The 16,983-nt window shown below is 43.7% G+C and overlaps 1 protein-coding gene across 1 annotated transcript; it reads right to left on the bottom strand.

The window, feature by feature from the left end:
• Nucleotides 1-15,775: 15,775 nt before the first annotated feature.
• Nucleotides 15,776-16,241, bottom strand: LOC125374065 (interleukin 17-like protein; the record flags this gene model as incomplete). The annotated part of the gene is made up of 1 exon (XM_048384814.1): nt 15,776-16,241. A coding segment is annotated over exon 1 (466 nt), but the record flags the coding sequence as incomplete, so codon positions are not given.
• Nucleotides 16,242-16,983: the final 742 nt, after the last annotated feature.

Raw genomic sequence — 16,983 nt, 5'->3', positions numbered from 1 at the left:
CAACGTGAGACTATTGCCTGTTTGTTTGTAATGTATAATTTCTTCCCGATAATATGGAAGCCGTTTCATTTGATCAAAACAAACTCCAGGATGCAGTGAAAAGCACATGGGCCCGCGACATCTGCGCTTTGACACGGGCGCTGGTCCAGAAGAAACCGAGAAAGTCTTTTTCTTCTGTACATTTGCAATGAAAATAATTTTCCCCACATATTGTTGTTTCAGACCTAGACCCCATCCTACCAAGATACTTCGAATGGTCAACATGTCCGTCGTATCTGATAATCAACCACGATGAAAACCGGGTTCCGTCAACCATTGTAGAAGCCGTCTGCTCTTGCAAGAGATGTGGAAGGTCAAGGCTGAAAGAGTCAAGGTGCAAACCTATTTTCTACTTCCGGCAAGTTCTCCGCCGCGAATGCAACGGAGCGACGTATGAATACAGTAAGACAATGGAACCCATACAGGTGGGGTGCACGTGCGTGGAGGGCCGCCAGTAGGTCACGTGGTGAGATATTGTGTACGTTACAACAACTAGTCATGGAAATATCGATAACTGACATTCGTTCGCCCGCCCGTCCTTCTACAAACCGCTCCACAACTGATGTCAGGTCTCGACGTTGACAAGTTTTGTGTGTTTGTTTGTCTGTTTGTTTGTTTGTTTGGCTGCTTGTTTGTTTGTTTGGTTGTATGGTTGTTTGGTTGTGAATATGATGTGAAACTTTATGCGCAATGTGTTTTGAACATTATTATATCATATTTTGTTTGTTTGCTTGTTGTTTAACGACGCACCCACCAATATCCCAGCTATATGACGGCGGTATGTAAATAATCGAGTGTGGACCAGGCAATCCGGGGATTGACCACAATGAGCATCGATCCACGCAATCGGGATACAATGACATGCATCAACCAAGTCAGTGAACCTGACCACACGATACCGTCAGTCGCCTTCTATGACAAACATAGGTTGCTGAAGACCTATTCTAGCCCGGATCTTCACGGGTCCGTTGACGAGTAGTGATATGTGCGTAAGTAGGTCGTTGTCTCTGTGAAGTCGGTGTGATGCGCTCTGTTGGAATGATATGCGTAGTGATATGTGCGTAAGTAGGTCGTTGTCTCTGTGAAGTCGGTGTGACCGCTCTTTTGGAATGATATGCGTAGTGATATGTGCGTAAGTAGGTCGTTGTCTCTGTGAAGTCGGTGTGATCCGCTCTATTGGAATTATATGCGTAGTGATATGTGCGTAAGTAGGTCGTTGTCTCTGTGAAGTCGGTGTGATGCGCTCTATTGGAATGATATGCGTAGTGATATGTGCGTAAGTAGGTCGTTGTCTCTGTGAAGTCGGTGTGATCCGCTCTGTTGGAATGATATGCGTAGTGATATGTGCGTAAGTGGGTCGTTGTCTCTGTGAAGTCGGTGTGATGCGCTCTGTTGGAATGATATGCGTAGTGATATGTGCGTAAGTAGGTCGTTGTCTCTGTGAAGTCGGTGTGATGCGCTCTGTTGGAATGATATGCGTAGTGATATGTCGGTGGAACACGTGCTTTCAATCAGGGCAGCCAATTTGACGGAACCTGGTCCTCCTAATGTTGGCCTTCTAGAAATGTAAACTGATATATACTGAACACGTAGGATATATACTGACCACGTAAGATATATACTGACCACGTAGGATATATACTGACAACGCAGGATATGTAATGACCACGTAGGATATATACTGTAAACGTAGGTTATATACTAACAGAGGGGGCGTTACACACCAGACAAGGGGGTATTTCACACTTGACAATTACACATAATAATGTCAGTAGGTTTTCAATAATTGTGTAAACATCGGTGTTATATATTATTAATATCTTATTCCGTTTGATTGTGTTTAAATTAACCTAATCAAGTATAATGTTGCATGCGAAGCGATTTGATGATGTCGTGAATCACCGGTCTGTAAGACCAATTATTTAACTGTCTCATCATGTTGGTGACCCGTACATCATATTGATGACGTCATGTGCATGTGTTGGTTTGAGCAATGTGCTTGGTAAACTGTGTTTGTATCACTGTATTTGTGAATGTGAATAAACAAACATTTCCCTATCTTACTGTGTGTGCTGAATCCCCCTGTATCTTCTCCTGCCGTTCACATGTACAGCGACATCGCATGCTGCGGTTGGATTGGGCAGTGACGTCACATGCATATGGTATAACTCAAATATACTAGGAAGGATAAACACTAGACAAGTGAACAATTAAATATCTAGTGCGACAAAAAGACAATTAAATATAAGCACACAGGTACTTTTGGCAAGTGTGTATGTGTGGCAAGTGTGTATGTGTGTGTGGCAAGTGTGTATGTGTGTGCATGGCAAGTGTGTGCGTGTGTGCATATATGTGTGTGTGCATGGCAAGTGTGTATGTGTGTGTATATATGTGTGTGTGTGTGCATGGCAAGTGTGTGCGTGAGTGTATATACATGTATGTGTGTGTGTGCTTGGCAAGTGTGAGTGTGTGTATGGCAAGTGTGTATGTGTGTGTATGGCAAGTGTGTATGTGTGTGTATGGCAAATGTGTATGTGTGTGCTTGGCAAGTGTGAGTGTGTGTATGGCAAGTGTGTATGTGTGTGTATGGCAAGTTTGTGCGTGTATATATATATATATATATATATATATATATATATATATATATATGTGTGTGTGTGTGTGTGTGTGTGTGTGTGTGTGTGTGTGTGTGTGTGTGTGTGTGCATGGCAAGTGTGTATGTGTGTGTGGCAAGTGTGTATGTGTGTATGGCAAGTGTGTGTGTGTGTGTGTGTGTGTGTATATATATATATATATATATATATATATATATATATATATATATATATATATATATATATATATGTGTGTGTGTGTGTGTGTGCGTGTGTGTGTGTCAAGTGTGTGTGTGTGTGTGTGGCAGGTAGGTATGTGTCTATGTCAAGTGTGTATGTGTATGTATGTATGTATGTATGTATGTATGTATGTATGTATGTATGTATGTATGTATGTGTGTGGCAAGTGCGTATGTGTGTATGGCAAGTGTGTATATATATATATATATATATGTGTGTGTGTCAAGTGTGTATGTGTGTGTATGGCAAGTATGAATGAATGTGTGGATGTATGTGTGTGGCAAGTGCGTATGTGTGTATGGCAAGTGTGTATGTGTGCGAATGGCAAGTGTGTATGGCAAGTATGTATGTATGTATGTATGTATGTGTGTGGCAAGTGCGTATGTGCGTATGGCAAGTGTGTATGTGTGTGCATGGCAAGTGTGTATATATATGTGTGTGTGTGTCAAGTGTGTGTGTGTGTGTGGCAAGTATCTATGTATGTGTGTGTGTGGCAAGTGCGTATGCGTGTATGGCAAGTGTGTTTGTGTGTGCATGGCAAATGAGTATGTGTATGTATCGCAAGTGTATGTGTGTGCCTGGCAAGTTTGTGCGTTTGTGTGTGTATGTGTATTGCAAGTGTGTATGTGTGTGTGGCAAGTGTGTATGTGTATGGATGGCAAGTGTGTATGTGTGTGCATGACAAGTGTGTATGTGTTTATATATGTGTGTGTGCGTGTGTATGGCACGTGTGTGTATGTGTACATATGTGTGTGTGCATGGCAAGTGCGTATGTGTGCATGGCAAGTGTGAGTGTGTATTGCAAGTGTGTATGTGTGTGTGGCAAGTGTGTATGTGTATGGATGACAAGTGTGTATGTGTGTGCATGACAAGTGTGTATGTGTTTATATATGTGTGTGTGCGTGTGTATGGCACGTGTGTGTGTGTGTACATATGTGTGTGTGCATGGCAAGTGTGAGTGTGTGTGGCAAGTGTGTATGTGTGTGCATGACAAGTGTCTATGTGTGTGCATTGCAAGTGTGTATGTGTGTATCTATACATGTGTGTGTGTGCATGGCCAGTATGTGCGTGTGTGTGTGTGTGCGTGTGTGTGTGTGCGCGTGTATGTGTGTGTGTGTGTGTGTGTGTGTGTGTGTGTGTGTGTGTGTGTGTGTGTGTGTGTGTGTGTGTGTGTGTGTGTGTGTGTGTGTGCGTGCGTGCGTGCGTGCGTGCGTGCGTGGCAAATGTGTATGTGTGTGTGCATGGCAAACGTGCATGTGTGTGTATGGCAAGTGTGTATGTGTGTGCATGCCAAGTATGTGTGCGTGTGTGTATATATGTGTGTGTGTGTGGATGGCAAATGTGTATTAGTGTGTATATATGTGTGTGCATGGCAAGTGTGTATGTGCGTGCATGGCAAGTGTGTATGTGTGCATGACAAGTGTGTGTGTATGTGTGCAGGTGCAGGTGTGTATGTGTGCAGGTGCAGGTGTGTACACTGTCACGAGGGTTTAGAGCTACTTTTGCTCATTCATCAGGTAAAAGCATAGCTCCGAAACGTCGTGCCATAGAATAAAAAAAAGTTTCTATTCATAAAACGTGTCATGTATTCATGTTCTCCCAAATTCGTAATGCCTGTCAAACCCACACCTGTTTGGTGGGAAACCTTATGGCGTACGTTATTTTCATATGGTGTATCTGGAGGAGTCTTAAAGGTAATGTATAACATGTGTGGTACTCTTACGTCACGACGGGGCTCGCATAGGAGAAGACTTTATAGCCTCCCTTGTTCTCTTTATTCATGAATGACGTTGGATCATATCTTGGTAGTTTAGCCTGTTATGATGTTAGAATTGATGTTATTCTGGGATTTGTGAAACTACTTGTACCTATATTCGCCGATGACACTGTGTTAGTCGGGAAGTCCAGAACAGTTGCAACACCCTTGGATGTTTTTAAAGATTACTGTTTGATATTGTAACTTTTAAAGTTAATGTTAGAAAAAACAAAGATACTTATATTTCGTTGTTGGCGAGCCAGAAAACAACATGATGTATTTAAGGTATGGCGTTGCACCAAGAGAAACTAAGGATGCATTGGTATGTTTGGGTATAAACTGTCATACAAATAAAAAAATAATCAGGCAGTTATAGCGTTAAGGCATCACGATCGTATTGGTCATCAGCAAAAGCTATATATTTATATTTTCCTCTTGATTGCCTTTTTAAGGCATGTGACCTCATGATGCTTCCAATAATGCTATAACTGCCCAGTGTAAGGGAAACGTCAGTATCACTCCTTTAGAGATGGTTCCGAAAAGTTTATAACATTCGCACCACAGTTAAGAAAACGTACACCTGCGTATATGCCCTGTAGAGAAATAGGACCTTTCCTTTGAAAATAGGGGAAAGAAACGAGTTCTATGTTATTGGTGTAAAATATTATCTTCCGAAAACATTAATCAATGTTCATTAATGCGTGACGGCGCGATAGCATAATTATGACAGCGGGTTTTACGAACTTTGAAACATGCGTTTAAGTTGACATTGCAAAGCTGAACGTATGTGCATTAGTTAAGACAGTATTTGTGGGCTTTTTTGGAATAAATGAGGTTGAGTTTGTAAAACAAGCTAACTATTCAAGATTAGAAGATGGTGTAGGTGGTGAACGATAACAGTGCTTGAATGAACACCCTTATCTGCCTTTTTCAAACAGTGGCAATAAGTCTTTGTTATAAGCGACTGGATCAGGCACGCGCCGGAAGGTAAATCAGCTTTCAAATCTACCGCTTGGCGAATGCAAATCAAAGGCTGAAAAGTTTGTTTCTCATATAACCTGCAGCTATATATCGACATACCTCGATTCTGATACTTCCTGAATCTTGCGGGTATTTTTTGTAACCGGCAAAAATTGTATAGTTAACTACAGTATCAAATACAAACGTCAATATTGACACAGTGTATTATGAATTGTAACCAGGCTATCTGCGGATTGCTCTTGAAATGTTTTACCCAATCCTTTCGTCGGCCTATATACCTGCACAACAGACACCTCCGTCATTGTACTGTTAGCGTGTCACGTGACTTCCTGGTTGACACGGTGTGGTATTTATACCCGCGCGACCTAGCCACCCGGAACTGAAGGCTGCGATCACCTGCTGCTCGTTGTGCTCGAATACGAGGGGAACATCCCGGCGTTGTATGATTAGATCTAGAAGAGTAAGCTCCCTTCTTTCGCTACAGCAATTGCATCGTATTCACCGTAACTTCTTGAAATTGGTCGAATAAATGGTGCATGTATGTTTCTTTTAGATTGTTTCTAAAAACATCATGAACATTACTTGAAAAGTAACGTGATATAAATACAAGACACTTTTTTTGGATACGAACTTCTTTTATTCTTTGTACGACGTTTCAGAGCCTTGTTGCTCCTTCATCAGGTGAATGCTTAATGAGAAAGTTTTTTAGATAACTTACTGCGCATTCACATAATGAAGGAGCAAGAAGCAGCTTTGAAACGTCACACAGAGAATAATAGCATCAGAATAAAAGAAGTTGCTATCCATAAAAAGTGTCATGTATTCATGTTCTCCCAACTTCTAAACGCCTATCAAAGACTTAATGTGAGTGAGTGAGTGAATGTGGTTTTACGCCGCTTTTAGAAATATTCCAGCAATATCACGGCGGGGGACACCAGGAATGGGCTTCACACATTGTACCCATGTCGGGAATCGAACCCGGGTCTTCGGCGTAACGAGCGAACGCTTTAACCACTAGGCTACCCGACCGCCCCTAACTTAATATGATACGGTTCCAGTCGTCAGTGGATGACGTTTCATGGTTATAACGGGATACACCTGTTCCGTTATATCCCAGGGGATTCCCTGGCGGTGAGGGGGGCACACAAGCCAGTAGTCAGCTGTGGCATGTTTGACGTCAGCTAGAGGGGTGTGAGAGGGCACACTGGTCTCGCCCAACCCTGAAACACTGGCGACACAGCGATCCGGGACAAACTTGATCTGAAGAAATATAACGTTCCACAGGCTGGAGGACATGACCTGGATATGTCTACACACACTTACTTAACTGCCATCACTTGAAGGATGCTAATCTGAGTTGTAGGCTGCTAGGATACCAGAAGCAGTTACCTGCTGGCTTCCCTTGTTTCCACCTTTGTAATCTTTGCTTCTGTTGCTCTGACATGTACATATATATGTTCTCTGCCTCATGGCGTTTATATACCTTTATATATGAAGGAGTTAGTACATACTCCGAAACGTTGTGTTCCTCACAATAAAGACGTTGATACCCATAAATTCTCTTCCTTCGGGGCACCATAACAACCACCACCATCGCGTGCTGACCTTGTTTGCACCGTATTGTTACTTACTTACTCACTTACTTACTTACTTACTTACTTACTTACTTACTTACTTACTTACTATTAGAGATTTAACGTGCGCTCTCCGACAGTATGCGTATTTCGCAAACGGATATCTTATTGTATAAAGTAAGCTTGTATATATCTCAAGGTATCGACTACCACTTTGATGGATGGAATATTGCTGAGTGTGGCGTTATCACTTTGATGGAACCAGGGACCATGACTAGATTTATGGTCTAAAGTAACCAACGCGCTACAGCATTCTGCTCATAATCAGCGATTCGAATCTACAATCACAGGATTCTGGCAGGACTAAGGGACGCAACTCTGAACAAAATCTTGCGATGCCATCGATGACTCGGCCACTCACGGAGATGACAATAAACTAAGAAAATGGGTTAATAAGTCTAATAAAATCAACCACAATATCAAATATTTGGCTATTAGAGTAAGACATACACTTTCGTACCCCTATTAGGTTGGGTGTACGGAAATCTGTCGGTAACGGTTTATGTTTTATTAATGAAATCAATTCGAAAAATTAGGACATACTGTTCGGGGAGAATCTGGGATTAGAATCCTCTATCAGCTTCTGTCCCCGTACTATTTTCTTCTTATTTTTTTGTAACGCGTGTTCCCTTTGTGCCATGTGTGTAGTGTGCGTGGTGTGCGTGTGTGTGTGTGTGTGTGTGTGTGCCATGTGTGTAGTGTGTGTAGTGTGCGTGGTGTGCGTGTGCGTGTGTGTGTGTGTGTGTGTGTGTGTGTGTGTGTGTGTGTGTGTGTGTGTGTGTGTGTGGTGTGTGTGTGTGTGTGTGTGTAGTGTGCGTGATATGTGTTGTATGGTGTGACGAGCGTGAGTGCGTGATGTGTGTGGTGTTATGTGTGTGTGTGTGTTGTGTGTGTAGTGTGCGGGATATGTGTTGTATGGTGTGACGAGCGTGAGTGCGTGGTGTGTGTGGTGTTAGGTGTGTGTGGCGTGTGTGTGTGGTGTGTGTAGTGTGCGGGATATGTGTTGTATGGTGTGACGAGCGTGAGTGCGTGGTGTGTGTGGTGTGTGTGGTATTATGTGTGTGTGTGGTGTGTGTAGTGTGCGTGATATGTGTTGTATGGTGTGATGAGCGTGAGTGCGTGGTGTGTGTGGTGTTAGGTGTGTGTGGCGTGTGTTTGTGGTGTGATGTGCAGGTGTAGTGTGTGAGGTGTGTGTATGTGTGTGTATGTGTGTAGTAAGATGTATGACAGGTACATATAGTTCACAAACAATTATCGTAGTCGGATGAATCAATCTCATTTAAATCAGACCTTAGTTCTCGCTACCGCTAAACAAAGATCTGAAGACATTCCATTAGGGGTCACGTCAGAACGACCTATCATCCGACCAATCAGTGCGTCGCTTACCAGATTATGAAAGTGACAGTCGGAATGTGATTTCTAATCATGCAATCCCGAAAACTTTAACACGGGGTATTCCGAACGATACCTACGGGTATAACGACTGAATCCTTACAATCTTTTCAAATTTGTAATCGAGAATTTGTCAAAATACGTTTCGAAGCGTAATCGACAATTTGAAATTTGTGCTGTAAAGCACGAGAAAGCTGCCTTCTGATTGGTCATTCCTTTGGTCGGTAAAAGTTCGCGGAAGGTCGTTCTGACGTGATCCGTAATGGGATGTCCTCAGATCTTTGTTCAGCGGTAGCAAGAACCAAGATCTGATTTTAATGAGATTGTCGGATGAATATTCCCGGATATTTATACCTTAGGGACAGAACTCTGGTACCAACGTCTGTCCCTACAGTTTGTTATTTTAGAAACAATGCCAGGAGAAAGGATTTCTAAATACTAGTACATCTTTTCAAAATTTATTTTATCTGAAGGTGTTATTAGTGAAAGGAAGGAACAAACAATGAAGATCCGACTGTGGAAGATGAAGGCACCACATTACATCAGATTCCGCTACATATGAATCAACACGACACCTGCTGTTCTAGGCTCGGGTGTCTATGTCACGTGTATGCTTGTATGTCCAATACTCTATAGGACAGCACATGTCGTGGGCCCCTGTTCCTTGTACAGAGTTGCGTCCCTTAGGCTTGCCAGAATCCTATTGTCGTGGGTTGAAATCTGAGACTCGTCTTTGTTAGGTTTTATGTTTGTCAGCACCTTGCTGGTGCCGGCGGGTTTCACCAACGTGGTAAAGGTCTACGACTTGCGTTACTAGACTAGCTACGTTACTAGCATACAACACCACCGTGCTAATGGGCTGGTATCATGGTTACAGCTGTAGACACCTGGTGTCGCTGTTAATTGCGTGCATAGACGTGTGGAGGCTATTGTCATGGTTATAGCTGTAGGCACCGGGTGTCATGGTCATAAACGTGTACAGAAGTTTGTGTGTATGCGTGTGTGTATGTGTGTGGTGGGCTGGAGTCAGGGTTTTAGTGGACACCTGGTGTCGCTGTAAATTGCGTGTATAGAAGTGCGTGTGTATGTGTGTGCGTGTGTGTGGTGGGCTTGAGTCAGGGTTTTAGTAGACACCTGGTGTCGCTATTATTTGCGTGTATAGAAGTGTGGGGGCTATTGTTATGGTTACAGTTATAGACACCGGGTGCCATGGTGTGTGATGGGTTGGTGCCGGGAGGCGCAGGTCCTAGAGGCTACAATGAGACATATTCAAGGAGCCATATGTTTAGTGACCAGTACTATCTCCTTGGCTGTACACACATACATGTATGTTTAGTGTCCAGTAATATCTCCTTGGCTGTACACACATACATGTATGTTTAGTGTCCAGTACTATCTCCTTCGCTGTACACACATACATGTATGTTTAGTGTCCAGTAATATCTCCTTGGCTGTACACACATACATGTATGTTTAGTGTCCAGTGATATCTCCTTGGCTGTACACACATACATGTATGTTTAGTGTCCAGTAATATCTCCTTGGCTGTACACACATACATGTATGTTTAGTGTCCAGTACTATCTCCTTGGCTGTACACACATACATGTATGTTTAGTGTCCAGTACTATCTCCTTGGCTGTACACACATACATGTATGTTTAGTGTCCAGTACTATCTCCTTGGCTGTACACACATACATGTATGTTTAGTGTCCAGTAATATCTCCTTGGCTGTACACACATACATGTATGTTTAGTGTCCAGTGATATCTCCTTGGCTGTACACACATACATGTATGTTTAGTGTCCAGTAATATCTCCTTGGCTGTACACACATACATGTATGTTTAGTGTCCAGTACTATCTCCTTGGCTGTACACACATACATGTATGTTAAGTGTTCAGTAATATCTCCTTGGCTGTACACACATACATGTATGTTTAGTGTCCAGTAATATCTCCTTGGCTGTACACACATACATGTATGTTTAGTGTCCAGTAATATCTCCTTGGCTGTACACACATACATGTATGTTTAGTGTCCAGTAATATCTCCTTGGCTGTACACACATACATGTATGTTTAGTGTCCAGTAATATCTCCTTGGCTGTACACACATACATGTATGTTTAGTGTCCAGTACTATCTCCTTGGCTGTACACACATACATGTATGTTTAGTGTCCAGTACTATCTCCTTGGCTGTACACACATACATGTATGTTTAGTGTCCAGAAATATCTCCTTGGCTGTACACACATACATGTATGTTTAGTGTCCAGTACTATCTCCTTGGCTGTACACACATACATGTATGTTTAGTGTCCAGTGATATCTCCTTGGCTGTACACACATACATGTATGTTTAGTGTCCAGTACTATCTCCTTGGCTGTACACACATACATGTATATTTAGTGTCCAGTAATATCTCCTTGGCTGTACACACATACATGTATGTTTAGTGTCCAGTAATATCTCCTTGGCTGTACACACATACATGTATGTTTAGTGTCCAGTACTATCTCCTTCGCTGTACACACATACATGTATGTTTAGTGTCAAGTAATATCTCCTTGGCTGTACACACATACATGTATGTTTAGTGTCCAGTACTATCTCCTTGGCTGTACACACATACATGTATGTTTAGTGTCCAGTACTATCTCCTTGGCTGTACACACATACATGTATGTTTAGTGTCCAGTAATATCTCTTTGGCTGTACACACATACATGTATGTTTAGTGTCCAGTAATATCTCCTTGGCTGTACACACATACATGTATGTTTAGTGTCCAGTAATATCTCCTTGGCTGTACACACATACATGTATGTTTAGTGTCCAGTAATATCTCCTTGGCTGTACACACATACATGTATGTTTAGTGTCCAGTAATATCTCCTTGGCTGTACACACATACATGTATGTTTAGTGTCCAGTAATATCTCCTTGGCTGTACACACATACATGTATGTTTAGTGTCCAGTAATATCTCCTTGGCTGTACACACATACATGTATGTTTAGTGTCCAGTAATATCTCCTTGGCTGTACACACATACATGTATGTTTAGTGACCAGTACTATCTCCTTGGCTGTACACACATACATGTATGTTTAGTGTCCAGTACTATCTCCTTGGCTGTACACACATACATGCATGTTTAGTGTCCAGTACTATCTCCTTGGCTGTACACACATACATGTATGTTTAGTGTCCAGTACTATCTCCTTGGCTGTACACACATACATGTATGTTTAGTGTCGAGTACTATCTCCTTGGCTGTACACACATACATGTATGTTTAGTGTCAAGTACTATCTCCTTGGCTGTACACACATACCTGCACGTGCTGCCCCACCAGCAAGGTAACACCGGGGACATTTGTCTTGCTGATGCTTTATACCGTGAATCGCATTCATTTCATTACTGACACCCGACTATAACCCGACTAACGGAGACTTTAACCCGACTAATGGAGACTGTAACCCGATTAACGGAGATTATAACCCGACTAGGCGAGACTATAACCCGACTAACGGAGACTATAACCCGACTAATGGAGACTGTCAACCGACTAACGGAGACTTTAACCCGACTAACGGAGACTGTCAACCGACTAACGTAGACTATAACCCGACTAACGGAGACTATAACCCAAATATGGGAGACTTTAACCCGACTAACGGAGACTTTAACCCGACTAACGGAGACTATAACCCGACTAACGGAGACTGTCAACCGACTAACGTAGACTATAACCCGACTAACGGAGACTATAACCCGACTAACGGAGACTTTAACCCGACTAACGGAGACTTTAACCCGACTAACGGAGACTGTCAACCGACTAATGGAGACTATAACCCGACTAACGGAGACTATAACCCGACTAACGGAGACTGTCAACCGACTAACGTAGACTATAACCCGACTAACGGAGACTATAACCCGACTAACGGAGACTGTCAACCGACTAACGGAGACTATAACACGACTAACGGAGACTATAACCCGACTAACGGAGACTGTCAACCGACTAACGGAGACTTTAACCCGACTAACGGAGACTGTCAACCGACTAACGTAGACTATAACCCGACTAACGGAGACTATAACCCGACTAACTGAGGCTTTAACCCGACTAACGGAGACTTTAACCCGACTAACGGAGACTATAACCCGACTAACGGAGACTGTCAACCGACTAACGTAGACTATAACCCGACTAACGGAGACTATAACCCGACTAACGGAGACTATAACCCGACTAACGGAGACTGTCAACCGACTAACGGAGACTATAACCCGACTAACGGAGACTATAACCTGACTAACGGAGACTATAACCTGACTAACGGAGACTTTAACCCGACTAACGGAGACTTTAACCCGACTAACGGAGATTGTAACCCGATTAACGGAGATTATAACCCGACTAGGCGAGACTATAACCCGACTAACGGAGACTGTCTACCCACTAACGTAGACTATAACCCAACTACCGGAGACTATAATCCGACTAACGGAGACTGTCAACCGACTAACGTAGACTATAACCCGACTAACGGAGATTATAACCCGACTAACGGAGACTATAACCCGACTAACGGAGACTTTAACCCGACTAACGGAGATTACAACCCGACTAGGCGAGACTATAACCCGACTAACGGAGACTGTCAACCGACTAACGGAGACTATAACCCGACTAATGGAGACTATAACCCGACTAACGGAGACTTTAACCCGACTAACGGAGATTATTACCCGACTAACGGAGATTGTAACCCGACTAACGGAGACTATAACCCGACTAACGGAGACTATAACCCGACTAACGGAGACTATAACCCGACTAATGGAGACTATAACCCGACTAACGGAGACTATAACCCGACTAACGGAGACTATAATCCGACTAACGGAGACTATAACCCGACTAACGGAGACTATAACCTGACTAACGGAGACTTTAACCCGACTAACGGAGACTTTAACCCGACTAACGGAGATTGTAACCCGATTAACGGAGATTATAACCCGACTAGGCGAGACTATAACCCGACTAACGGAGACTGTCTACCGACTAACGTAGACTATAACCCAACTAACGGAGACTATAATCCGACTAACGGAGACTGTCAACCGACTAACGTAGACTATAACCCGACTAACGGAGATTACAACCCGACTAGGCGAGACTATAACCCGACTAACGGAGACTGTCAACCGACTAACGGAGACTATAACCCGACTAATGGAGACTATAACCCGACTAACGGAGACTTTAACCCGACTAACGGAGATTATTACCCGACTAACGGAGATTGTAACCCGACTAACGGAGACTATAACCCGACTAACGGAGACTATAACCCGACTAACGGAGACTATAACCCGACTAATGGAGACTATAACCCGACTAACGGAGACTATAACCCGACTAACGGAGACTATAACCCGACTAACGGAGACTTTAACCCGACTAACGGAGACTTTAACCCGACTAATGGAGACTATAACCCGACTAACGGAGACTATAACCCGACTAACGGAGACTATAACCCGACTAACGGAGACTTTAACCCGACTAACGGAGACTTTAACCCGACTAACGGAGATTGTAACCCGATTAACGGAGATTATAACCCGACTAGGTGAGACTATAACCCGACTAACGGAGACTGTCAACCGACTAACGTAGACTATAACCCGACTAACGGAGATTATAACCCGACTAACGGAGACTATAACCCGACTAACGGAGACTTTAACCCGACTAACGGAGATTACAACCCGACTAGGCGAGACTATAACCCGACTAACGGAGACTGTCAACCGACTAACGGAGACTATAACCCGACTAACGGAGATTATAACCCGACTAACGGAGACTTTAACCCGACTAACGGAAACTATAACCAGACAAGGCGAGACCATAACCCCAGCGGCTGAGATAGTCACCCGACTAGCCGAGACAGTAACCCGAGTAGCCGAGATAGTCACCCGACTAGCCGTATTGGTAACCGGTGGTGTAATGGACACATGCGGACATGGGTCATTCTTTAACAGTGATCTAATCCCTTGGGCGTTCTTCCTCTGGTGAACTACACCCACTGGTCAGGACACAAGTCAGTATTTCGAAGACACGTGAAACACCTTTTTAAACAAACACCGCTAATGTAATGAATTGCATAATGTCATCCAAATTAACTTTCATCCTCAAATTCCTTAAAGTACACATACCATATAAGGTGGAGCCAACGTGCGTGTTGTAAGTAGACATTCATGTGTATTACTACAACGGGTTCCCGGATGTGACGATCTGTGTAATCACGAGGGTGTGGTGTTTACCTCGGCTACACGCATCACACACGCATCACACACGCATCACACACGCACCTGGTACATTCCCAGCACACTGCAGATGTTACAACATGTCTGGAGGATGCAACTATATTTAGCTGATAGAGACACCTGTACGTATGACATCTTGTTTGTTTGTTGTTTAACGCCGCACTCAACAATATTCTAGCTATATGAGTGAGTGAGTGAGTTGGGTTTAACGCCGCTTTTAACAGTATTCCAGTTATATCACGGCGTAACAGCTTAATGTGGGAGGAAAGCCCGAAGTGATTCCCCCCCACCACCAGATCCCGTTTATCGCCTGTTACGACAACCATAGTCGCCTAATACGACAAAGTCACCTTTACGGCAAGCATGGGTTGCTGAAGACCCCGGATGACTGCAGTCTGTGTACATACACAGCGTTATTCACGTGCTTCCTAGCTGACCAGCTGAAGGGTCGGAATGTCGCCTCGACACCTTGTGTTATAACACAACAAACGTTGCAGTCCATATTTGTTTCGATAACAAGAAGACTCTAGGTTGTAAAATATCATTAATGAATCATTTGGAGGACACAATTTGGCGATACATCTTTATCACTGCATTCTTATACGCGCGTCACAGATGTACCCTGTTCTCAATAAATACACGATTAGAGCGGGAATAAGATGAGTTTATGACCAATCAGAAAGACGCTATTTAAGCGGGCAATGATGTCAAGATCCTATGGTTGGGATCTCGTTCTGACGTTGTCTGTAAAGCGACTGGGCGCATGCGCACACTGACATCCGATGTTGAGCGGCTCCCAGATGACGGCGTAGCGATACACTCCCTGCACGCACGCGGTCCGCCGGAACACCTTGGTGTAATATATTATTGGCAGACAGTCCATCAGGTTGGAGGGGCCATTGTCTGGTCTCAGACATTCACCACAATTGCACTGAGTCTCGACCAAGGTGTCTGGTCTTCTGTTCTCGTCGTAGTTCAACACGTAGTGGAAGGGGCAGACCCTCCCCCCATGACGTCGCACCGCCTCCTCCCACGTCGGGCACTGGGGCTCCCCCGTCAACACCGCGTGCCTCAAGTGTACGAACTGTTCGTGGACTGAAGAAAGATTGGCAACAGTGTCCAGGAGAGGTGGAATTTGGTAAAAACTGTCATGGAGTTCATTTCGGAAGTCTATTTTACGGTTAACAGGCTCCCGGCAGCGTCCGGCTCTTCTTCCGGTAGCCCAAGCTGAACATTGCGGCATCGCTATGACGACACACGTTGTGAGGAGTATCTAGAAACAAAATATCGAGTGGTTATCCTTGGTGTATCCTTGTCCGACATAACGAGTCCATCTCTGGATCGTGACTAGATGTATCACTGAACCGTTCAATCCCGAATAACAGTCACAGACATTTCGGTCCAATCCCAAAAAACATTCACAGACATTTCTGTCCAATCCCGAATAACAGTCACATACATTTCTGTCCAATCCTGAATAACAGTCACATACATTTCTGTCCAATCCCTGTACGTCGGTTTGTCGGTTTCATTCACAAAGAAAACTGACACGCGATACTCACGTGACTAAGCCCCCTTTCCCATTCCACTTAGACTGTGACTACACAAAGCCATTCAGAAAGTGGTCAGTTGAAAGAAATGTTATATTTGGGAGAACACCTTTTTAGTAAAGTACAACTTCTAGTGTAGCCTCGGTGGCTGAGGGGGTTACATTGCTGACTTTGTGTGCAGGCGATATCGTGCCTCAATCTGGCAGTCTGGGTTCGAATCCCATCTGTACTTTTCTAAGATAGTGTTTTCTCAAATATAACATTTATTGCATTCAACTTAGACGAGCAAGAAAGTGAGTCACGCTGTTGCTTTCGTGTAAATTTAGAAAGATGTCAAGACCGCCTCCGTGGTCTAGTGGTAGAGCGTCCGCCCGGAGAGCGGAAGTCCGGGGTTCGATCCCCGGCCGAGTCATAACAAAAGACGTTAAAAGATTG

Source organism: Haliotis rufescens, unplaced genomic scaffold, assembly GCF_023055435.1.
Source record: "Haliotis rufescens isolate VD_foot unplaced genomic scaffold, xgHalRufe1.0.p SCAF_504, whole genome shotgun sequence".
In the NCBI taxonomy this organism is placed as follows: domain Eukaryota; kingdom Metazoa; phylum Mollusca; class Gastropoda; order Lepetellida; family Haliotidae; genus Haliotis; species Haliotis rufescens.
This window is presented reverse-complemented; position numbering and strand designations above follow the sequence as displayed.